The sequence below is a fragment of the Pipistrellus hanaki genome, assembly GCF_964339955.1.
Source record: "Pipistrellus hanaki genome assembly, chromosome: 19".
NCBI lineage: Eukaryota > Metazoa > Chordata > Mammalia > Chiroptera > Vespertilionidae > Pipistrellus > Pipistrellus hanaki.
Genome location: NC_140521.1, coordinates 8229590 through 8254201, shown reverse-complemented (window position 1 = coordinate 8254201; position 24612 = coordinate 8229590). Strand labels below are relative to the sequence as shown.

Sequence of the window (24612 nt, the reverse complement as noted above, 5' to 3'; positions counted from 1 at the left end):
TACATTACACAGAAAAAAACAACACCGTTCGCCTAGTGTTGATGTTTAGCAACAAAGCTTCCCTGTTTTTAGATGGAACTGGAAACCTTTTCACAGGCTAAGCCACCTGTGTCCTGAATCCCTTTCCAGTGCTTGGAAGTAGATTGCTCTTCCTGCTTCTCCCTTTTGAGAATAGCAAGCAAAATAGTAGCTGTTTTTGACTGTTTAAAAGTGAGTCAAGTTCTAGAGATAAGCATTTTTTTTTATAAGTGGTTCTTAGCTTGAAAGAAATATTAGAACTGTGGCATCAGAGGTGTAAATGCAGGATTCTGGGGTGGTGTGTGTATTATACTAGAGGCCCGGTGCACAGTTTTGTGCACCAGTGGAATCCCTTGGCCTCGCCTGTGGGGATCGGGCCGAAACTGGTCTCTGGGTCCAGGGTACGGGTGAAGCAGATTTGGGGCCAACAGTGCCCCAGCAACAGCCTAACCCACTGCCGATTCTGCAAGGAATTGGATTCCCTCCTCTACTGGTCGGAGCATCTGACCCCTGGTGGTCATTGGGTGTCATAGTTACCAGGCAAATGGACAGTTGGATGGTTGCTTAGGTTTTTATATATATAGACTAGAGGCCCCGTGTATGAATTTGTGCACTGGTGGGGTCCCTCGGCCTGGCCTGTGCCCTCTTGCAATTCAGGACCCCTCAAAGGATGTCAGACTGCTGGTTTCAGCCCAATTCCCCCAGGCCATGCCAATGGACCTCCGTACATTAGACCTCTAGTATGCATATAAGATTTTTGGTTAATCTTTTTTTTTTAAAATTTTATATTTTATTGATTTTTTTACAGAGAGAGAGAGAGAGAGAGAGAGAGAGAGAGAGAGAGATAGTCAGAAACATTGATGAGAGAGAATCATCGATCAGCTGAAACTTGCACATCTCCAACTGGGGATGTGCCTGCAACCAAGGTACATGCCCTTGACCGGAATCGAACCTGGGACCTTTCAGTCCACAGGCTGACTCTCTATCCACTGAGCCAAACCGGTTTTGGCTTTGGTTAATCTTTCCCCGCCCTCTCCCTTCCGCCCTTCCCTCTGAGATTCATTAGCTGTTCCATGTTTCAATGCCTGTGCATTGAATGTCTGCCCCCTGGTGGTCAGTGCACATCATAGTTACCGGTTGAATGGTCGTTTAGGCCTTTATATATAGATATTACCATCTTATAGTTTGGAAAGCAAGATTATAATATAATGTAACTGACTTACATGTGTGCTTTGTGAATTCTTGGTGCTTTACACATGTAGATGGTTTTAATAATGCTGGTACTTGTATTTTTAATTGTGTATGGTCTCTTGTAAGGACTAAAAATCACACTCAAGTTCACATCTGTTTTTTAGCCAAATGAAAGAAAAATAGCATGTGTTAATCTGAGGTGCTCCTACATTTAAGAAAGGATTAGAATAGTAGTCAATCCACAATGTCATAAGGCTCAAATGGGATAATACATGTAAAAAATATTTCTAAATTATATTCTATGTGTTATGGAATAATAATACACGTAAAAATTATTTCTAAATTATAATGTTCTGTGTGTTACGGTCCTTACATGTTTAGAAAGGTAGGGAAGAGGATATTTGTCTTATTTTAGGTCCAAAACTCTTGATTCAGTGAGCATAGGTATCAAATATTAAATTATGTTCAGTTTGTTAGTGGGGCAGGAACACCTTTTTTTAAAAAATCCTCACCTGAGGATATTTTTTATTGATTTTTTTTTTAGAGATAGTGGAAACAAGAGGATAAGATAGAGAGAAATATTGATGTGAGAGAAACACATCAATTGGTTGCCTCCTGCATGAGCCCTGACCAGTGCTTAGGCCAAGGAGAAGCCCACAACCAAGGTACGTGCCCTTCAGTCTGCAGGCTGATACTCTATCCACTGAGCCAAACGACCACCTTTTTTCTTTTCCCTTTTGCATGTGTAATATATTGCTACCATTAGCTACTTACCTTCAGTATAGTAAATTGCTTTAAATTCATCTCATTAGCATTTGTGTTTTTAGTATCTAGAATTTTCTAGCTTCCTAGGTTCAGTGAAGCGATGGTTTATTATCATAGATAAGAAAAAGTTGAGGCTGCGAAAGCTGCTTTAATAATAACTGTTGTACAGAGGCCAGGCCCGGAGCAGCCAGGCCCGAAACAGCTCGCTCCTCGCCTGTACCTGCCCACGGCTGCCTCTCAGACATGGCTGGAAACTTTTGCGGGAACTTGAGGGTCTGCTGAATCAAGTGATGAAGGCTTAGATCTGGATGTGTTGAGTTAGTATAGCACTGGGGTGTTGATCTGTGAGTGCCTTGGGTGGGGCCTGGATGAGGCTGGTTGACCTATTTGAAAATGTCTTTTGTGTGAAGTGTATCATTGGGCATGTGGAGGTATTATTGATATGAGAAAATGCTAAGTAACAGATTTACTATCTGAAAAGGGATTTACTATCGGGGAAAGGGAGGGAGGAAGAGACTGAATATAAACTGTGCACCTATGGATGAGGACAATGGGGGATGGGGAGGGGGCAGAGGGTGGGGTGGGAACCTGGTGGAGGGGGGAAGAAATGAGGAACCTTTGTAATAATATGAACAATAAAGATTGATTTAAAAAAAAAAAATAATAACTGTTGTATCTACCTTTTTTTCTCCTATCGATTCTAAGTTCTTTTTGTGTTTTTCTCTTTGCAGATTTAACACAGAAACTGACTTCCCTCTAGAAGCACCCGCAGCTATTTCCATGGTCGGGGAAAGGTAGTGCAGCAGGCACGGGACGCACAGCTCTGCTGTACTGGGGACAATGAGTGCGCTCAAACCAAGCGGGCTCAAGGTCCCCACCAAGATCCTTAAGCCTGGCAGCACAGCCTTGAAGACACGCACTGCTGGTAATGCCTTATGTTTTCCTCCAGAGCAAACAAATTATAGCCCCGCATAAAGGCTTTGGTGTGAAGATTTTAAAAAGACAATCTTATAAAACTTCACATTCTTCTTTTTTTTTTTTTTTTTTAAATATATTTTATTGATATTTTACAGAGAGGAGGGGGAGAGAGAGAGAGAGAGAGAGAGAGAGAGAGCGCGAGAGCGCGCGCGTGGATGAGAGAGAAACATCGACCAGCTGCCTCTTGCACGACCCCTATTGGGGATGTGCCCGCAACTAATGTACATGCCCTTGACCGGAATCGAACCTTGGACCTTTCAGTCCGCAGACCGACGCTCTATCCACTGAGCTAAACCGGTTTCGGCAAAACTTCACATTCTTAAAAAAATATTTGAAAATGTTTTGATGAACAGAATAGCATCTTATGGCTAAGAGTCCGGATCAGTGAAGAGTTTCCCTTGTTGTAGGTTATCTTTACTTGATTTAGTGTCAGGTGATAAAAGAGTGGTCAAATTAAGTACCTTGAGTGTTTGATCCTTACAAATCGAAATTCTGTGGACTCCCTTAGTACAGTGTAAAGAGGTGTTTGGCATCTGCTCTAGGCCGGCCAGGCCCCTCTCGTCCCCAGTCTTTGCACAATTGACTCCTATTCATCAAGTCTTGGGCCAGATGTCACCTTCTCCAGGAGGCGTTTCCTGACTGCTCTGCCCCAGGTTGCTGTCTCCTCCACAGCCCCTATTACCTGAAACGAGCTGTTGTGTCCTTTATTTACTGCCTGTCCCCTCATCTCCAGACTGAGCCCTAGGAGGCATAGATTGTGTTGTCTTGCTCTGTCCCCCCGTGAAGAACCTTGCCTAGGACTTTGGAAAAGGACTACTTAAAAATTTTTTTTTTCCCCTAGCTGGTTTGGCTCAATGGATAGAGCATTGGCCTGCAGACTGACGGGTCCCGGGTTTGGTTCCAGTCAAGGAAACATGCCCAGGTTGCGGGCTGGATCCCCAGTGGTAGACGTGCAAGAGGCAGCCAATCAATGATTCCCTATCGTCATTGATGTTTCTATTTCTGTCTCCCTCTCCCTTCCTCTCTGAAATAAATAAAAATATATATTAAAAAATTTTTAAAAAATATGTTATTGATTTTACATAGAGAGGAATTGAGAGGGACAGAGAGTTAGAAACACTGATGAGAGAGAAACATTGACCAGCTGCCTCTTGCACACCCCGCACTGGGGATGTGCCCGCAACCAAAGTATATACCCTTGACCGGAATCGAACCCGGGACCTTTCAGTCCGCAGGCCGACGCTCTATCCACTGAGCCAAACGGGTCCCGGCTAAAAAAAATTTTTTTTAAATTGACTTCAGAGAGGAAGGAAGAGGGAGAGAGAGAAGACATCAATGATGACAGAGTACTATTGATCAGTTGCCTCTTGCACTCGCCCTACTGGGGATCGAGCCCAAAACCCAGGCATGCGCCTTGACCGGAAATCAAACCATGGCCTCCTTTTCATAGGTCGATGCTCAACTATTATGCCACACCGGCTGGGCAAGGATTACATTTTTTTTTCTTTCTGGTTTTAACATCATCCGATCTTAATTGCAAGTAAGGATTAAATCTCATCAGCTCACTGAGTTTCAACAGCATTGAACATGGTAGTGATGGAGCCAGTAATTATTGCCTCCTTGCTAAAAAAGAAAGAAGGAAAGGAAGAAAAACAGGGCACTTTGACTTTCGCTAGTGTATTTCTCTTTAGGTCTGCTTGAGTGTGGAACCGAATCTCTTCTGATCCTTTCATGTGTTTTCAGTTGCAGCTCCAGCAGAAAAAGCAACATCCAGTGAAAAAGCGTCAGGCGCCTCTTCCCCTGAGGCACAAGAGGAATTTGTGGACGACTTCCGAGTCGGGGAGCGAGTTTGGGTGAATGGAAATAAGCCTGGATTTATACAGTTTCTGGGTGAAACTCAGTTCGCACCAGGCCAGTGGGCCGGAATTGTTCTAGATGAACCCATAGGCAAGAATGATGGCTCCGTGGCAGGAGTCCGGTATTTCCAGTGCGAACCTTTAAAGGGCATATTCACCCGGCCTTCCAAGTTGACGAGGACGGTACAGGCTGAAGATGAAGCCAGTGGCCCGCAGACGACTCAGGCTTCCAGAACAACCTCGCCTCTGTCCACTTCTGCAGCCAGCATGACAGCCTCCTCCCCAGCCACCCCCTCACATATTCCTCAGAAGTCGTCCCAGCCAACAGCAAAGGAACCTTCTGCTACGATCAGCAACCTCACAAGAACTGCCAGTGAATCCATCTCCAACCTTTCCGAGGCTGGCTCGGTCAAGAAAGGAGAGAGAGAACTCAAAATTGGAGACAGAGTACTGGTGAGTCCAGAACCTTCCAAAGTGGTCGTGTTGAACTAAGATGTAATCACTGATGAGTGGTTAGAAATACAGGCTCAGTGTGTGTTCTGGAGGAATGACTACTCACTAACAGTTAAATGAATCAACTTTTCTAGTGGTTCAGTTTATGTGTAAACATGCTGCAAATTAGAACCTTGCCATGTAGTTTGAAAAGAGTTGTGAATATAAGTTTGCAGTAATTAATTCTAGTTTATCTCCCAATTTAGCCAAAAGAATGAGTTTATAACTTATAAATAACTAGAGGCCCAATGCATGAAATTTGTGCCTAGGAAGGGGGGGGTCCCTCAGCCTGGCCTGCACACTCTCCAATCTGGGACCCCTCAGGGATGTCTGACTGCCGGTTTAGGCTAACTGTCTCTGCCTGCCAGCCTGATGGCCCCTAACTTGCCCCCCTGCCGGCCTGATTGACCCTAACTTGCTCCCCTGCCAGTCTGATCAACCCCTAACTGCCTGTGCCCCGGCCTAAGCTGCAGTCTGGCCTCCCTCTGAGGGAAGCGACCTGGCAGATCAGGGGAAGGTGCTGCCCCCATTACTCTGCTGCTGTTGCCACTACTGGCCTGAGCGTGGGCCCTTCGCAGCTGTTGCGGCTTTGTCTGGAAGGTCATCCAGAAAACATCTGCTCTAATTAGCATATTCCCTTTTATCAGTATAGATAAGGTAATTTTATTTGACAAAATAGGCTCAGAAGTGGACTTAGATGTCTTTATAAGTTTTAAAAACATTTTTTCTTGCTTTAATGATGCATAAGAAGCTCTTATTTCTCCACCAACTAAAGTAAAAAAAAGAAAAATAATTCAAGTACTAGTCAAATAGAGTTCTTAAGCGAATATCTGCTGTACATCATCGGCTCTCGTCACATTACTTTTTTAAGGGGGCTTACTTAACATCAGATGTTATAGATGGGAGGCTCAAAAAGATGTCATCAAGATGCCACCTTACAAACTCTTGTTGCTCACAAAATTCCTGTGAAACAAGCCCTATTGCCACTCATTGGACCCGGAACCACCGCCTCTAGGGATGGACGGTCAGACTCTGCGAAAGGCTGAGAGAAGCCGGTCCTGCTCTTGGGAGAACAAGGAGGAGAGAGAGATCTACATAACCACTCATTGGACTTTTTTTTATAGCTTTATAAACCCAGGCCAGTGAGATTAAATGGCTTGTTTGGGACTTGATAATGAATAGATTGGAGAGTTCAAAAAGAATTCACTGTTTCCTATTTCCTGTTTGCAGACCCACTCATTAGCCATGCAGAATTGATCTCTGCTCTTCTCACAAGATTTTATGAGAAGGGTGTTTGCTTCCTGGTCAAGGCACACGCCTGGGTTATGGATTTGATCCCCAGTAAGGGGTGTGCATGAGACAGCTGGTCAATGATTATCTCATCAGTGATATTTCTCTCTCTCTCCCTTCTCTCTGAAATCAATAATAATAATAATAATAATAAAACCACCACACACATATAAAAAAAGGAATTTTAGGATTGGTGGGGGAAAAAGTATAAGAAAACTGCCAATTCTAGGAAGTTATCAAACATATTGGCATGGCATTTCCGCCCCCAGGGTAAGTGTATATGATACTACTGCATCTAGAGAAGTGTTGCCAGTCTGTTTTGGGGTGATTTTTATAGAGCTTCAGATTTGAATGAAGCCCATGGTTTGCTTGGAGATTTTATTGCCCACAAGCCTGTTAGATGCCTCTTGGAAAAACAGTCGTCACGACAGTGATTTAGACTCACCCCCAAAGAATTCAGCAGATTAGCTGGGGAGATGCATCATCTTTAGCTAATGTGCTGAGTTTATGATGTTGGTTCGACCTGCTCTGGATGCTGTGGTGTAGGAGTGGGAAAGAAACTGAGGTCAGTTTTACAGAGGTGATTGCTTGTAGACTCCACGAATGCCTTAAGAGTGTTAGAAGGTCAGATGTGCCAAATCTAGTGCTGGAGTCTTATTGGCAAGAGAAGCTAGCTGCTAACATATAGTAGACTCCTACGCTATCTGTTAAAACAGTTTTTTAAATACATGTTTGTATTGATTTTTAAATATATAGAATTGATTTTTTTACAGAGAGGAAGAGAGAGGGATAGAGAGTTAGAAACATCAATGAGAGAGAAACATTAATCAGCTGCCTCCTGCACACCCCCTACAGGGGATGTGCCTGCAACCAAGGTACATGCCCTTGATTGGAATTAAACCTGGGACCCTTGAGTCTGCAGGCCAACGCTCTATCCACTGAGCCAAATTGGCCAGGGCTGATTATTTTTTTTTTTAAGAGAGAATGAGAGAGGGATAGAGAGAAATGTCGATGAGAGAAAAACATCCAGCAGCTGTCTCCTGCATACCCCCTACTGGGGATCAGGTCTGCAACCCAGGCATGTGACTTTACCGGGAATTAAACTGATCTCTTGGTGGTTCATATGTTAATGCTCAACCACTGAGCCACACCAGCCGGCAAAATGTTTCTAAACTTTTATTAAAAAAGGATTAAACAGAGTTGGGAGAAAATATGTGTCATCCCAAACTCATAAAAAAGTTATATTCACAGAAAAAAGTAGAAATAAATGCCTTTAGTATTAAAAAGCAAGACAAAAAATAAACAGTATATGTCTTAAAAAATTAGGAAGGAGCCCTGTCCATTGTTTCTCAGTGGTTAAGAGCATCGGCCCGTGCACTGAAGGGTCAAGGATTTGATTCCTGGGTAAGGGCACATGCCTGGGGTGTGTGTGGGAGGCATCCAATTGATGTGTCTCTCTCACATCCATGTTTCTCTCTCTCTCCTTCCCTTTTACTCTCTTTAAAATCAATGGGAAAATATCCTTGGGTAAGAATTAACAAAAAAAGAAGAAGAAATTAGGAAGAAAAGAACAATAAACCAAAGGAAGTAGAGAAGGGAAGGAAGCCTGCTGATAGAAATAAGGGTGCGCAGTGCGCCGTGATTGGTGGGAACTGCAGAAGATGAATGAAGTCTTGGTATGATGCTCATCTCCTCATTTTAACTCTCTCTACTTCCAGGTCGGTGGCACCAAAGCTGGTGTCGTCCGGTTTCTCGGGGAGACGGACTTTGCCAAGGGCGAGTGGTGTGGTGTGGAGTTAGATGAGCCTCTCGGGAAGAATGACGGGGCTGTTGCTGGCACAAGGTTTGTTTGGAATTGGGCACCATCTTGCCCGAAAAGGTGCCCGAGCAGATCTCACCCATTGAGTATAATAACATGGAAATGGATGTCTTGAAGAGCTGCCAGCGTTAGACACTTGTTGGGTTTCCTTCTCCCTTCGTCTGGCAAGGTTTTATGAATCGGATTACTATATGCTGAACTCCTCTCTGTATGTTTACCTGATGGTAGAAATATTCATTCCCTTTATTACTTTAGTACCAATGAGCAATTCTGCCTCTTGCATCACATTATTATTTAGGAGTGTGTTTTCTGAAACATGGCTGAGGTTATTGAGCAGCTTTCATCCATGTGAACGCTGCCTGCTGTGCACGCCCCTGTCCATCCACCTCTCCCCCAGCTGATGGGTAGAATTGACAGCAAACCAGTTACGACTTAGGAGTTAGGAGCGCTTTCTCCTTACAGTTTCTCTTAATGAAGTTTTTTGTTTACTGTCCTTGTTATTGTTCTCTCAAGGTATTTTCAGTGCCAACCCAAATATGGCCTGTTTGCTCCCGTCCACAAAGTGACCAAGATCGGCTTCCCGTCCACCACGCCAGCCAAAGCCAAGGCCGCCGCCGTGAGGCGAGTGTTGACCTCCACGCCCGCCAGCCTGAAGCGCAGCCCATCCGCGTCCTCTCTCAGCTCCCTGAGCTCGGTGGCCTCCTCCGTGAGCAGCAAGCCCAGTCGCACAGGATTAGTAAGCCTCCCTCTCCTCACCGCATGTGTCTGCCTCCCAGCGCTCGCAGCCAGTGCATCCGCTCTGCTTCTAGAAATACTAAGTTGCCCCTCACCCTGTGCTAAACATTAGCTATAGCTCATGAATGTCCTTGCCAGAGTCACAGAATAAAACTCTAGCAAGAATACACGTTTTAAAATCATTTTTAACAACCCCTTTCCGATTCCTAAGGCTTCATGATGGAGCAGTTCTGGGTGAATCTAGCCACTACCGATGAGATGACTGCTTTTCTCAGAAATTATTTTGGGCACAAGAAAGACTGGAAAACTGGGGTAGGAGGGTATCCTTTTCCTTAAGGACGTAGCTTTCTTTCTTATTTCAAATAGTTTTAGGAACTAAAGTATTTTGAGCAAAGCCATGTTCTTGGAATTTTGACATGAATACAGTCTAACCCTCTGAGAGCAGATAATGTGTGGAGTGTTGCCGACCTGGGCCAGAGGACACAGAAGGGAACTTGTAGAACTTGAAAGGATGCTCGGAAGAGCTATATTTCGTTTTGTCTACTCTCTCTCTCTGTCCTCCTCTCACCTCCTCCCCTCTCCCTCCTTTCCCCATTTAGATCACTAAACATAGAGTCATCAGAATTAAAATAAAACAACGGCGTCTCATTCTGGTCGATAACGCGCGCGCTTCATCAGGGTCAAAACAATGCCTTTTTGGCGTCAACCCTGCCATTACACTTATCTACTTGAAGAGAGGCAAATACCGTTGAAGTTTGCGACGGCAGTGTTGTCCTCCATGATGAGTTGGGATCTCTGCATAATGATGGTGAACTACGGACAGGAGTTAGGATGCTGAGCAGTGTGATTTCGGTTTGCCTTCTTTCAGGCGATGTCAGGCAGGGAAAGGCAAGGCAGAGGCATTTGCCCTTAAGAGGGGGGCTGTGCTGCTCTGCCCGCCAGCCCAGGTGCACTTCTTCCTCATCAGTTCAGGAAAAACCTGCTTGGACTATTTCGTTTTGCATTTGAAGGGTTACAAATGGACTTTATGAAAAAAGTTGCCAGGAGCAATGAAGTGGAGGTTAAAAACCTCAGTGCCCACAACACCTTGTTCCAGAGATCCGAAAACTCCAACGTGGATGTCTCGTCTGCTTTGTCAATCCTGGACGATTCCACAGAGGTGTCAGGTCTGGGTTAGGAATTCTTTCTTGACGTTGTACTCATGAGTCCATTTCCTTGGAAAATAGCCAACCTCTCCTCGCCCCCCCTCCCACCAGCCTCCCCTCTCAGACCAATTCTGACAACTCATTCAGGGAAGGATTCCAACAGAAGAAAAAGGAGTCTTCTCGCCTTGCAAAACAGCTTATTTAAAAAAAATTTTTATATAGGGTAGCTATGGTTTCTAAGTCAAAAATCACGATAGGAGAATATTTCCAAGAATATAGAAAATTTGAAATGTGACTTCCTAGAAATGTATCTCAGCAACATAATCCTACTCACGTATATAAAAAAGCCTAAAGACTTTCCTGCAAAATGATCTGGAAGCGTTGGGCACAGAGATTCCCAGGCTTCCTGGGGTCTCAGCCCCTTTAGTGTCTCAATTATTTTTTCATGGTGGACCTAGGTCAAGAGAAGTAGCTGACAGTTCTGTTTATTAAGTAATTAGGTTTAAATAACTTAATATTTATGTCTCAGGAGTTGGTGGCTGTTTAAAAAAAAAAGATACCTACTAATTAAAAGGACAACCATTTTAAATTCATTCTTAAATAACCATAAGTCATCACTACCAGGTTGTATGCTGCTGTTGGGCACCTGTCAAATCTTGGAATCACCCTCAGCACCATTGCCCTCATTTTCGGTGCCACAGGTTTTTGTTGGCATAGTCCTTGCTTTCTGTCATGGCAGGAGCCCAAACCCAGCTTCGGAAAGACATCATCTAAAGGAATATGTATGACCCCCTGAGGCATGAAGAAATAAAATGGAGTCACCGTGGTCAAGCAGCTAAACTACTAAGATCGCATCGGCCGAGGCACGAGTAAACAATTCATTAATTAGCCTAGGAACTTAAACTTCTTAGGAAAGAACATGCACGTGTCCAGACCACCTGATGCCCATTAGCCAGACCGCGGAACGTCCGGAAGATGACCACCTCAGACCCATCCAGAGGCTAAGGATGCAAAACGGATCCTTCTCAAGAATGGGCACTATGAGAACTCTTAGATTTTTATTTCGTCTTCAGAGGCACACCCTGGGTATTTTCTACCTGTGTTTCCAGTTTGTAAACCTTAAAACCCTTGGATAAATCTTTAGTGTTTATTTCTAGCCACAGCCTATTGAAACGCAATTGCCTCAAGCTATCGTTTGCATGGTGTCCAACAGGTGTCGCTGTTGTCCTTGAAATTCACTGCCCTTTGCTGCAGTCCCCTGGGTATCTCTGTGCAGGAACCTCAGATTTAGTGTCTCCAGGAAGAAATGTTGGTATGGGAACGTATAATTTAGCCACATATGCAATGAAACTAGAAAGTCAAGGTCAAATGGTAAAAAAAGAGAACAGGGAACCCCCCTTCCCCAGTATGTGTAATTCAAGCAATTTCACTAAATAGAAGCCACAAAGGACTACTCGGGTTTGATTGGATCCTTGCCTCTCCCCTACCAGGAGGGGATGGCAGATCCCCGTCCTCAGACTAAGACAAGAGCATTCAAGCCTCAGGTGAGGCCCCAACTGCAGAAGGTGAAGTCAGGGCTGTGGTGGCCTGCAACCCAGCGGTCGCTGAAGGAACAGCCCTGCACACAATTGCCAAGCGCCAGGCAGTGAGGCCCTTTCTCGACCACCGGCCTCTAAAACTGGGTTTGGAAGAATAGTACTCGACTTGCCCAGTTATCTGTTAACATCTAGTAGGAGGTTCTTTGCTCTGTGCTTTTATGTGACGTTAGCCTCAAGATGGAGGATTTGGGCATGTGAAACAGGTGACCGAGCTGATCCATTCCTTTCCTAGTCACTCTCCCCACTTCTCATTGTCCCCCTGTTCCCTCTCCATGCCCCCTTTTTTCTCACCCACCTTCCCTCCCCTACTTTTCTTTGCCCATAAATCTCTTTCTCCTCCTTTTCGTCTCGTGTTTTTTTTCTTTCTACCTCTTATGTGTGTCCTTGCCCAGACATATGCATGCACGCTCACCCACTCCCATGCGCCTGAAGGCAGATAGTGGTCCTCTTCACCTTGTCCTTGTAAATCTCTCTGGGGTTGGGCATTCAGCTCCTCAAGGGCTACGTTGCTGGGTGAGATCGCCTCTGCCTTTCACTCGGAAACAAAGACAAAGTCCTGGCAACGGTCCAACTATTAAACCCATTGAAGGAAGGTTCGTGATGCAGAGGGGGATCTATTGGTCTCAACTTCAAGTCTAAAGATCAAAAGATCGCCCAAAATGTCGTAACAAGAAGACAGCTATATGTGAAGCTTAGGTCGGAATAGAGCGGAGAGAAACGTGTTAAATGGGTTCTGTGCAATTTTTCTAGATTCCTGTAAGGTCCTGCCGGCTGAGCTCAGAGTACCTTTGACTTGAGCCACTCATTCTTCTAGACACCTTCCTGATTGGTCCACAGCCTCTTCGCATGAATGTGTCCTTTGTGGGATTTACAGACAGGAGGCCTCGCATGCTGTCTTGTTTTCTTGATGAAGAGCCTTTCCGAGTCATTGGCAAGCCTGAGAGCTGGGGCAGCGCTTTTGCTTTGCTGAGGAGGCGCCCGCCTGCATGCATCGCTCCCTGCCCGCGTCCCTCGTAGCGTCATCACCCTTCACTTCTTTCACTTTCCTTTGCAGTTGACCGAAACCTCCTCCCGGTACGCCAGGAAGATCTCCGGCACCACCGCCCTCCAGGAGGCCCTGAAAGAGAAGCAGCAGCACATTGAGCAGCTGCTGGCCGAACGGGATCTAGAGAGGGCGGAGGTGGCCAAGGCCACGAGCCACGTGGGGGAAATAGAGCAGGAGCTAGCCCTGGCCCGGGATGGACACGACCAGGTGAAGTCTGGTGCTGGCTTGTGGTGATGGTGACAGGTCCTAAGCTGATTGCGTGGCAGAGATGGTGCCTGGAGCTAGTTTTGGGTGTAGTCCTGGGAGCACTAGGAATGTCTCTGATGGGCTTGTTTGAAAGCTATGAACCGGAGTCCCAGTTTGCATCATCATAAAAATGGAGTTTTGTTCTTCTTGAGTGCACCTTAGCCTCTTGGTCTGTACGTCCAGGTCTTTTGGCCTCTCTGTGCTAGTTGAGCTGGCTTAATTGGACTTCACCTGTGATTGCAACTTCTGTTTTGTAGATGATCCTCTGCATGAGTTTTAGTTTCCATAGGTGGGAATTGTTGTAACGTTGCCCTCTGCTGCCATCATGGTGTGGTTTCCATCCTCGTCCTCCGGGAATGAGGCTGACAATAACCTATTAAAAATTATAGAATGCATTCTAACGTTAAAGGTTTTGGAGGAACGCCAGCCCACAGTGGTGCCACTTAGCCGTAGCTCTTTGGAGGTGTCCCTGGGCCTGTCTGGGTCAGAGAGAGGCCCCTCACTGACACCCTTGCCTCCCCAGCATGTCCTGGAGCTGGAGGCCAAGATGGACCAGCTGCGAGCCATGGTGGAAGCTGCCGACAGGGAGAAAGTGGAACTGCTCAACCAACTGGAAGAGGAAAAAAGGTGATCCTAAACTGCCCCCTGGGGCACGTGTGTCCTTTTCCTTTTAAACTTCCTTCCCATTGGCAACCATGTTGGTGTCCACCCGTAGAACCAAAGGAATGGTCCTGTTCAGCGGAAATAGAAGTCCTCATTCTATTGGAGGACTTCTGGGGGTCGTTTGTAGTCACCTTTGACTTCCTGGGGGTCGTTTGTAGTCACCCGGACATGGCCTGATTAAATGAACAATCATTCGAGGAGCATGCACTGTGTGCCGAGCATCCTCTTGAGGGCAGCCTTAGTTGTGTGGTGGCGTTCACTCAGACCCAGCCCCCTGTGGAGTCATTCCTGGGGAGGGGTGCTGGACCCAGGTAGCTGATGAAATCCTATTATGTCTGACTGGCCATACAAGGTCCCTGTCCTCGAGAAACTCAGTACCTAATTAGGAAAACAAGGCTCTCACGTGAGGCATTTAGGGAATTTTCCAGTTCGGGACAAAATCAGGTGCTAAACTGAGAGAAAACAAGCTTGGGTGTGATAGAAGGGTTTTGAGGCCGTTAAAAAAAATATCTCTACAAAAAACATCTTCATGGAAACCATGTGAACATCTCTGGTTATGGGGTGGTAGTCCTCAGCTGTTGTACTTAATGCCACCTTCTGCCGTTTCTGACAGCGACTTCCTAGTCGCTAGTGATCAGGATGGTCATAGGCACTGTGGTGAGGGGACAACCAGTGGAGGTGGACTGCAGCCTCTGACCAGGGAAACTGCTTTCTCATTGGACAGAGAAGCACTGTACAGAGGACATTCTCCTCGCCTCCTGAGTGCTGGTGCGTGAGGCAGACCTCGTCTTGATCACATCCATTCTGGTGCTTGTGACCAAGGGAACTGGTTGATTTTTCTCAGCTCTTACTCCTGCCTCTGGAACGCGTGCCTGGATAAAACTCGGGAGCTTCCCAAAGAAGAGGAGAGCTCTCTGGTGCATACACCAGAGGCCTAAAGATGCATTGATTTCCTATGTTTCTGAGGCATTTCTTCCCACGGCCATGTGCTAAGTTCACCAGGATGTGATTGGAGAGACACAGGCGCACATTTGTTCCTTAGTTATTTTCTAAGTGCTTTGTTTCCATCTCGTTCGCAGGAAGGTGGAGGATCTTCAGTTCCGGGTGGAGGAAGAATCAATTACTAAAGGCGACCTTGAGGTAAAACCCCTCCAGCTGTCTAAAGCGTTTATGGGTCCCCATGTTCAGAAATGTGGACAAAATCATTCTGCCAGCTGATGTGGCCAGAACAGGCAGCAGAGGGATGGCAGGAGCCCAGCCTCTGGCCAGCTGGGCTGTGGGTGTGGCTCCCGGAGGTGATGAGGTGGCCTCTGAGCCTGGAACTGAGCCATCCCACCTCCTGTGGCCCAGTCAAGTTTTACTACTCTTTCCTTGTGATTTGAAATTAAAAACCTCGAATTGGAGTTAATCGAGTCATACACCTGGCAGTGTGTCCCGAGTGAGACTCTCCATGTCTCTCTGATGACCAGAAATGGCATTCCTTGGGAGGAGCATTTTTTGCTTCCTCATAATAGTCCAAAACAGAGCCTTGCTTCTTCAACTGAGCAGGACGAATCTTTTATAACCCCGTAAAAGGGATAAATATATGTTTTAGTAGTTGAACTTTTTACAAAAGTAATTACTAGAAAAAAACAAGAGCAATTTATATTTTAGTTTCTTTTACTTCCATGGCATAATTTAAATTAATAGGAATTTTCCTTTACAATTAAGTTTCTAATCTTGTGACAATTATTCACATTATTTTTTTTCAAATGTGGACATCAGAGATCAATGGTCTTGTTGCTTTTCAAACCACTGCTAGATATATGACAGGTATAAATTAAAATTTTCAAATTCTGCAGATTTTTGGTACTTTAATCTGTAATATTTTAGTAAAAACTGCACATTTTTGTGCAGCTCTCAAAATATACATGTATGCTACCATTACAGTGTTAGGGTCTGTTGACTGCCCACACCATGCTTACATTTCAAGGGACTTCCAAATAGGAATTCTGATTTCTTTGGAAATAAATGTATCCTTATAGTTAACAAAAGGAAAGGGAAACATTTTCTGAGTTTTAGTTTTATAAAGCCCAGGATTTAATGGATTATTAGTAATAAGTCTTCATTCATTTCATATATTGTACAATTACATTTCTTTAGTTTACGTCTGTGTTATTAACATCCACTTAAAAACACCCTAAAGTTTCATTAGAAGTTTCATATCATCATCCAATTCATTTGAAATGTAGCCTATGGTGTTTGGGAAAAGGACAAATGAAAATATTTACATCAGCACTAGGCTAGTATATAGTCTGTCTGATAAACTTACTTGAAATTAATCAAAGTTATTTTGAAACCCTAACATTGAAACTTTAGTCGAATCTCTCTTTTGTTGTTGTTTAATTTTTTATTTTTTTACTGATAGCAAAAGAGCCAGATTTCTGAAGATCCTGAGAATGTAAGAGGGCCCTTAACTGTGTGGATATTTTCCATGTTAACACAGATTGATTACAGATTAAAATGCTTATTGATATACTCAAATACTAACTGCATAATCTGACCTTGAGACATTGACCTTAATATTTCTGTGCATGTGGCTTTCAAAGCAGTTACATTTGTATGTAATGACTGAAGAAATTGTATGTAATGACTAAGTTTTATAAACCCATTTTTTTTAGTGCAGAGGCATGCGTTTATAAGAAATTTTGTCAAAAATGAGCAAAATTAATTTTGTCTGGGGGCCTGGCCTTCACTTAATTCATAATGGCTTCTAATTTTAATAGAATTATTCCAAAAGAGAAGAAGCATAAGACATATTAGGTGAAGGAGTTATAGAAATTCTGGGGGAAGTTTTCCCAAATGGTCTAATTTTATTCCCAGGAGAGGTAAAAGGGAATTGTGAATCCCAGACTGATTGCCTTGTGTGTGTTCACCCCCTGCTGGCCAGTGCCTGTCATTGCAGCTGACTAGAAATATTATATAAACTTGGTATTTGCCACTTTATTTTCCCTAGTGTTTGAGCCTAGAGGCTAGAATTCTTCAGAGAAGAGACTGAGTGTTTTAAAGTTATTATTTTTGAAGCAAGGTTTTTAGGGTAGCAGTGCTTCTAGGCATGTAGGTGTTTTTCTTTTCCTTCCTTCTTCTGCTTAAGATTAAACACCCAATTCAAATCTTACCAAAGTGACCTCGAAAGCCTGGCTTCCTGGTGCCCCTTGCCAGCTCTAATGCCAACTGCAAGAAACCTAAAAACTTCTCACGGTGATTTACCGCCACAAGAGAACAAAATGAAGGCAAAGACTGTTCCCACCGCCTCCTGGCAGGTAGAATATACAAGTCAAGACTGAACTTTTCCGACAGCCTCCGTTCTGAAGGTTCTCTTTTTGTGAAGCTACTTCAGTGATCTGGGTCTCCTCTCTCCTTCCCACACGGGCTCCCGCTGCGCCCAGTGTCCGTCTGCATGGGGTCTCCCTCCCGCCTCTCTGTGCGCTTCTTGCAGAGCCGCTGCTTGCCCTCTCCGCCTGCCCCAGGACTGCCCTCTGGGACACGTGTCTTCTTCTGAGAAAGGAGTCAGTTAACAAGGACGGTTGTCCTGTTGGGTGTAGCGTTTTGACTGCATACCATGGCGTGGGCGTGGATCACTAGTCCCCATGCTGATGGCTGGTCAGAGACTGGGGTGCAGTTCCGGTCATTGGTGTGCACCCCGCCAGCAGGGAAGTCTGGCTGCAGTCACCCGGAAGGGGGAGAGGAGCACACTCAGTGGATAGGGGCTTTTTATCTTGAGGTGGTGACCTTTCAACCCCAGGACACTGAACTCGGTGTCCAGAGGAGAAAAAAGGTTTTGTTGCCTTTTGCTATTTGGATTTCAGTGCTTGAGGCTGCGAACACAGTTATATAGTCCTGGATCAGATTCTTTTCTTGTGGAAGCAGTAAGTAGAACAACTTCTGACTGAGGCACTCCGGAGGAAGGGGACTATCCAGACAATTATCCAGTGTTGTTATTTTTATTGAGTGTAAGAGCTGAAGGAGGTGAAGAAGACTTTGTTTTGTTTTTAATTTTTGTGTTCACGGTTTAAGCATTCCATGGTGATTTATACCTGGTTTGCAAGCGAAGGGAGCTCTTGAATGCATTGGCCTCCCCAGAGTTCTGCTGGAGGTAGTAAAGACTTGTACAGTGTAAAACATCCCTCCCTCTATTAAGCTCTGCACTACTTTTTGTTTCTTTATTTACAGTTGTCATTTTTTCATTTCCCGTAATGGTTCACACTGATAGATCTGATTGGTTGGAACCACAAAATAGTTAAGTTACTACAGTAACTATAACCAGAAGCTTCTGGGAACAGCTCTGTCAGTGGGTTATGCTGGACCTAGCAGGTAGAGATGTGAGCGGGATAGAGAAGCATTCAGACTGACATTTGATGAAGATTCTGTTGTACTTAAATCTGCTAGAAAGAGGTCACCTCTGGCTTCTTCATGAGTGAGGGAGGATGGAGAAGCTCAAAGATTTTGAAACTTGGTAGGATCTCACCAGCTCTTTCATGGAGTTCAAACTCACACTTTTGTGTTGAGTCACCATTTCTTTTTTTCTTTTTTCTTCTTTTTTTTATATATATATATTATTGATTTTGTATAGAGAGGAAGGGAGAGAGATAGTTAGAAACATCGATGAGAGAGAGTCATCGATCAGCTGCCTCTTGCACACCCCCTACTGGGGATGTGCCCGCAACCAAGGTACATGCCCTTGACCGGAATCGAACCCAGGACCTTTCAGTCTCCAAGCCGACTCTCTATTGAGCCAAACCGGTTTCAGCGAGTCACCATTTCTTACCTCTGAGATAAGAACTACATCTAGGGATCAAAATAAAGAGTCCAATTTTTGCCAAACTTTTCAACTTTTCTCCTGCTCTGAGCTTCAGGGATGGAAGCTATGGAGCATAACTGCTATTGGAATTTTCTTTTTGTAAATCTGATTTCCGCCCCCCCTGGTGACAGCCCTGGTGACAGCCCTCAGAAAAGCCAGTGCTGGAGAGAAATTAGAGCTTTAATGGCTCTTTCCTGTCAGATGTGAGAATGTTGGCCGAGAATCTCACCAGAGGCCACTGGTGTGATTTCCTTAGCTTTCGTTTCTAGATTTCCTCTGTGAGGTGTCATGCTTGACCCTTGTTCACATCAAATTTGTGCCAAAGTGCAAGGTTCTACTCTATGGGTTTACTGACCGTAAGGCCCACTACATTACCTTCTCCGTATTTAGTCATAGTGGTCATCGTGAGGGTCAGTCTGCTTTTTAAGGTCACCAAGTCAGTTACATATTCGTTAATGCCAAATAGCCGTCGTGGGGAGGCGGGAAGAATGGTAGTTTAGAGGAATATTAACTGTTCTAATTTGTGCTGATAAACCTCACTTATCAATATAACTTGTATTTGGCTGCATGCATCTGACATTTTTCATCCTGCCTCATATGTTTTCCATTTTTCCTTTCTCAGTAGCCTCGCCCATGTCCCCACCCACCTCATCCTTCTGTTGGTAGTTTTCATCCTCACCCCCAGCCTCCTCATCTCACTTCCACCCTCTTCCCGCCTCCATCTCCCGTCTTGTTCATCCTCTGGCGGAGGTACTAGTGGCTCAGCCTGCATGCCGCTGTCGCCTCTTGTGCTGGCATGTCATGGTGGCACTGTTGTGTTCTCTTCCTCTTCCTTTTTACTAACAGACGCAGACCAAACTGGAGCATGCCCGCATTAAGGAGCTTGAACAGAGCCTGCTCTTTGAAAAGACCAAAGCTGACAAACTTCAGAGGGAGTTAGAAGACACTAGGGTAATGGTTTTCACTATTTAATGAAGCAGACCCGTGTATGTGAATGCTGGACACCTCGGGTGACACACCTTGCACATGGCCTAAGCCTTGACCCAGTGGTTCAACCTGAGTTTGGTCTTGATACTGTTCATGAGCTCAGATGGATGGGTAGGCACAGGAGTCTTATGTCAAATCTTTGGTCAGAGGTAAAAAGACTCATTCCTTTGTTTCACTCAAGCCAAAACCAAGATCAGAAACTCGACAACTGTATACATTTGTATACATGGCTGCATTTGCGGTTCTATGTATTCCCACCTCGAAATTCATTTCTCCAGTTCGCTATAAGCAGTCAATTATCCTCTTATTGTCCTATTTCTAGTCACTGGGTTTTCTAGATACTTTTTGTTATTATTATTATTATTTTTTTTACTTTAGCTCTCTTTTTCTACCTCCTTCCCTGGCCTCTTGGGGGAAGGGAACAGAAGCATTGATTCTTTTAAGTGAGATTAAGGACTTTTACCCCACTTATCTTCTAGGTTTTTTCCCCTTCCTATTTCTCTTTGCATTTCCCTCCTTTCTGTCACCTCGGTGGTTAAAAATTCCAGCTGCCAGGAAGAAAAGGTGTGTTGGGAAACAGAATGGCTTCTTACCACTCAGAGCCCCCTTGGAGCCATTGCGCTTGTCATATGTTTGCTTATATATTTATTAACGCACCTATACGGTGCTTACTTCACGCCAGGCACTGTGCTGAGTACTTTACAAGTACTAACTCAGTTTCACCACAACCCCAGGTAATATTGTCCCCATTTTACAGATGAGACACTGAGGCACAGAGAGATTAAGCAATTTGCCTAAGGTCACACAGCTAGTAATAGTAAGGCCGAGCCAAGATTTGTATCTAAGCCATTTGGCCCCAGAGTCTGTGCCCTTAACCACAGAGTCTTGACTATTATGGAAATAGTTTTGTGATGTAACATTTAAGAAATAATATGAGTTATTTATATAGAAGAAAATGTGTGTGTGTGTGTGCACGAGTATCATGAATTTGTCAATAGCTAAATTGCCCAAATCTTTAATTTTAAAATTTCAAAAATTACTCTATCTCTGATCAAACCTGATTTTTTTTCTTTTGAATCATTAGTATTTTTAGAAATGTCTCTTGTTGACAAATCATTGACTGATCTAAAAAATCTACATAATTGAGTGATTTTTCTCCTCTAAGTCATGTTTTTACTATTTTAAGAAGAAAGAAAATGTTCTCAGTCAGCCTCAACACTAAAGCCACCTCCTGTGTATGAGGTGAGAGAAATACCCTGGTAGTTCTCCATTGCTCACAAGCCAAAGACTTGGCCTGGGAAGTAGAAGAGACTAATGATAAGGCTGAGCTCCTTGGTGGGGCTGGCTGTCAAAGGAAGGATAGTTTTTTACTCCCAACTCCTCTCCCAAACTGCTTTGTCAGCAAACACCGGCACACACCTTTGATGCTTTGGCTGTGGATAAGAAGACTTTCATTCACCGCATGGATATTCACACATTTCCGATTCAAGCTATCATTTCTCTTTTTATCTAAGTTTAAAAAAAAAATTTTTTTTAATTGACTTGAGTGAAAGAGTCAGAGTCAGAGACGGAGAGAGAAAGGAAGAAGAATGAGAAACATCAATTTGTTGTTTCACTTATTAATGCATTCATTGGTTGATTCTTTTATGTGCCCTGACCCGGGGATCGAACCCGCAACTTGATGTATCGGGATGTTGCTCTAATCAACTGAGCTACTTGGTCAGGACTTAAGCTGTCATTTTTCTGTAACAAGTCGTGTCTTCTGTTGACCCTCACTTTTGGTTTGTCAAGTGTGAAATCAACCAGTGCCCCGTATATATGTTTCATGTCACCTCAACTCCTTTTAGGAAGCGCTTTGTAATTCCTAAAAGCCAATAAGCCCAGCTCATAACCAGCGTGCTTGGAGCTGTAGAGATCTTAGCAAGAGTAAGAAATGACACCTGACTTTTCTGGCCTCAATTTAACAGGCGAGGCAGACCCATAGGTAGTTTTGCCTGAGGGCAGACTTTGGAATATTAACAAGAAAAAAAATAGACGTGCTATGAAAATACTATGTAAAGTGCAACCACACTATTTATTATTGTCACTTATTTTCTTCACTTGGCATTTCCTCAGTGTGACTGTTTTGTTCTGCCTAATGAAGAACTATTGCCCCGTTGGATTTATTTGTCATAGACCTTGTAGCAGTGGGCCTGTCAATACTTTGTACCTTACTTTGTGAAAGCAAACTCTGGAACCACCCTACTGCACACCCCAGAAAAGATGTTATTGAATTAACATCTTGAATCTGAATGGGCTATGGCCCCGAAACACAACAAGTATAGATAGCTCTGAAGTATTTAATGACTCAATTATGCAGTTTTGGACACCCGAGTACTTTCTTTTCCTGTCTTTCCATGGGCATCTTAGCCTTTATTGACATCACAGCCTGTATATGGGCAGAGGAGAGAGAGAGTCAGCACAGCCATTCCTTTCTGTCCCTGTCCACGCAGTGAGGGGGAGGAGTTTGACCCGGGAAGCTTGGGACTCGCTGGTGTGTTTAATCATTCGCTCCCTCCTATCTCTCAGGTTAGCCAAATACCTTTTATTCGTGAGGCTACCACTTCCCACACATTTTGTAGACTAATCTGACTGCCTAACAGGTGGCAGAGGGAAATAATTTCCTAAGAAAGAAAGGCCACAGGTGTTGGAAGTGTTTTTCTTAGTCCTGGGGTGTGTATTTAAAAGAAGCAGGTACCTGGGTCTCTCCCAGAGCCAAAATAGAATCAAAATATGTGGGAGTGACTGGGCACCTGCACTGTAGACACGTGTCCAGGTGGCTGACGTGCACACTGGAGTCCGAGAACCACTGGGTTAAGGGAACGAGGTATGCGCCTCAGAGTGCGACAGAATTAAACAGTCCAGGAGGGGTTCTATCTAGGATTCTTTTATGTGATTGCAGGTAAGTTGTCATTCTTTATCATTTTTTAAAAAAAAGGTTAGTAAATTAATTTATCATCCAGTTGAGGCTTTTATTCTACAGTTTCTGTGCTATTAGTTGAAACATTAGATAGGTAATTTTACACCTATGATACTGTGCTGTTCAATAGGAGTATATATGAGCCACATATGTGTGTATGTGTATGTTGGTTTGTGTGTGTGTGTGTATACGCACACACACACGTATAATTTAATTTTTTTGGTACTCACATTATCATACTTTTAAAAAAAGATAACAGGCGAAATTAATATATTTTATTTAAACGAATATATCCAAAATATCATTTTATCATGCAGTCAATATAAAATCATTAATAAGATACTTTATGTTCTTTTTTCTCCAAGTCTTCAAAATCTGATGCATATTTTATGCTGACAGCCATGTCACCTCAGACGAGCCATTTCAAATGCTCTGTAGCCATAGGTGGCTCATGGCTGCTCTACTGGACAGCAATATCCTTTAAAATCATTTCCTTCAGATCAATAAGCATTGATATATCCTGAGTGAAACGGAGAGAAAAAACAGGCAAAATAAGGAGGATTCTGTCTACCAGCCTGCAGATATATTCGAGAACTTTGAAAGTTACTATTTCTGTTAACTTCTTATTAATTTCATGCTTGTCATCATGTACTTCCTTACTTTAAGCTTCTTTGGAGGAAAAGGAAGTATTTTTGGAGTTAAACTCAATATAAATTTTAGATTCCTTTAGCGTGTCAGGATGGTGGAAGTTTGACAAAGATGATAGTTTTGAATTAGAGCTACCAGAACTGGGCTTAAACCACAATCATAGTTCGAGACAGACTATCATGTAGGCATTGGGGGGGCGGTAGTTTGCTGCCTTGAGATGGGATAGGTTTATTTAAGATCTTCCAACTTAAAGAAAATCGTCAATGATTTGCTATTTAAATGATCTCTTTTTCTTTGGACTGCTGTTACTAGGTGGCTACAGTGTCAGAAAAGTCTCGTATAATGGAGCTAGAGAAAGACCTAGCGTTGAGAGTACAGGAAGTAGCTGAGCTGCGAAGAAGGCTCGAGTCCAATAAACCTGCCGGGGATGTTGACTCGTCACTCTCCCTTTTGCAAGAGATAAGCTCTTTGCAGGAGAAGCTAGAAGCTGCCCGTACTGACCACCAAAAAGAAATCGCCTCCCTGAAGGAGCGTTTTGGAGCCCAGGAGGAAACCCACCAGAAGGAGGTGAAGGCTCTGCAGGCTGCCGCAGAGAAGCTCTCCAAGGAGAACGAGTCGCTGAAAAGCAAGCTTGACCACGCCAACAAGGAGAACTCGGACGTGATCGCCCTGTGGAAGTCCAAGCTGGAGACCGCCATCGCGTCCCACCAGCAGGCCATGGAGGAGCTGAAGGCTTCCTTCAGCAAGGGGGTGGGGACAGAGACGGCGGAGGTGGCCACATTGAAAACGCAGATAGAGAAAATGAGACTAGATTACCAGCACGAAATAGAAAGCTTGCAGAATCAACAAGACTCCGATCGGTCTGCTCATACTCAAGAGATAGAAGCCGTCAGGGCAAAGCTGATGGAGGTCATTAAGGAGAAAGAGAACAGCCTGGAAGCCATCCAGTCAAAACTGGACAAGGCCGAAGACCAGCATCTGGTAGAAATGGAAGATGCCCTGAGAAAGCTGCAGGAAGCCGAGATAAAGGTAAAGGAGCTAGAGGTGCTGAAGGCCCAATGCAGTGAGCAAACCAAGGTTATCGATAGTTTTACATCACAGCTCAAGGCTGCCGAGGAAAAGCTTCTGGATCTGGACACCCTTCGGAAAGCCAGTTCCGAAGGTAAATTGGAGATTGAGAAACTTAGACAGCAGTTTGAGGCAGCTGAACAACAGATTAAGCACTTAGAGATTGAAAGGAATGCTGCAAGTGACAAGGTTTGCATTGATATCCTTCATCTTTTTCTTTTCCATTTGCTTTACTTTTTCATTGTATGGTTTTGTTGGCTTTATGTGTT

General features: G+C 44.1%; 1 protein-coding gene and 1 pseudogene across 10 annotated transcripts in view; both read left to right on the top strand.

Annotated features, from left to right (window-relative positions):
* The window catches only part of LOC311613984 (small ribosomal subunit protein uS8-like), a 28350-nt pseudogene extending 25616 nt beyond the window's left edge, over positions 1 to 2734 (top strand). Inside the window, exon 2 of the transcript in view lies at positions 2706 to 2734. The product of the transcript in view is annotated as a small ribosomal subunit protein uS8-like (transcript). The remainder of the gene's footprint in view (positions 1 to 2705) is intronic.
* The window catches only part of CLIP1 (CAP-Gly domain containing linker protein 1), an 84827-nt gene that overhangs the window by 20583 nt on the left and 39632 nt on the right, over positions 1 to 24612 (top strand). For 3 of the 9 annotated variants that reach the window (XM_084867735.1, XM_084867731.1, XM_084867732.1), the window contains exons 2-9: positions 2706 to 2899; positions 4696 to 5261; positions 8309 to 8433; positions 8923 to 9145; positions 12942 to 13139; positions 13702 to 13805; positions 14921 to 14981; positions 23588 to 24532. In XM_084867735.1, coding sequence (XP_084723861.1) covers positions 2815 to 2899; positions 4696 to 5261; positions 8309 to 8433; positions 8923 to 9145; positions 12942 to 13139; positions 13702 to 13805; positions 14921 to 14981; positions 23588 to 24532 — 2307 coding nt within the window. In that variant the 5' untranslated portion in view covers positions 2706 to 2814. Of the gene's footprint in view, positions 1 to 1753; positions 1875 to 2705; positions 2900 to 4695; positions 5262 to 8308; positions 8434 to 8922; positions 9146 to 12941; positions 13140 to 13701; positions 13806 to 14920; positions 14982 to 16248; positions 16282 to 19527; positions 19633 to 23587; positions 24533 to 24612 lie in introns of those variants that run through there. The other 6 variants (XM_084867727.1, XM_084867728.1, XM_084867729.1 and 3 more) reach the window with 5 other exon arrangements.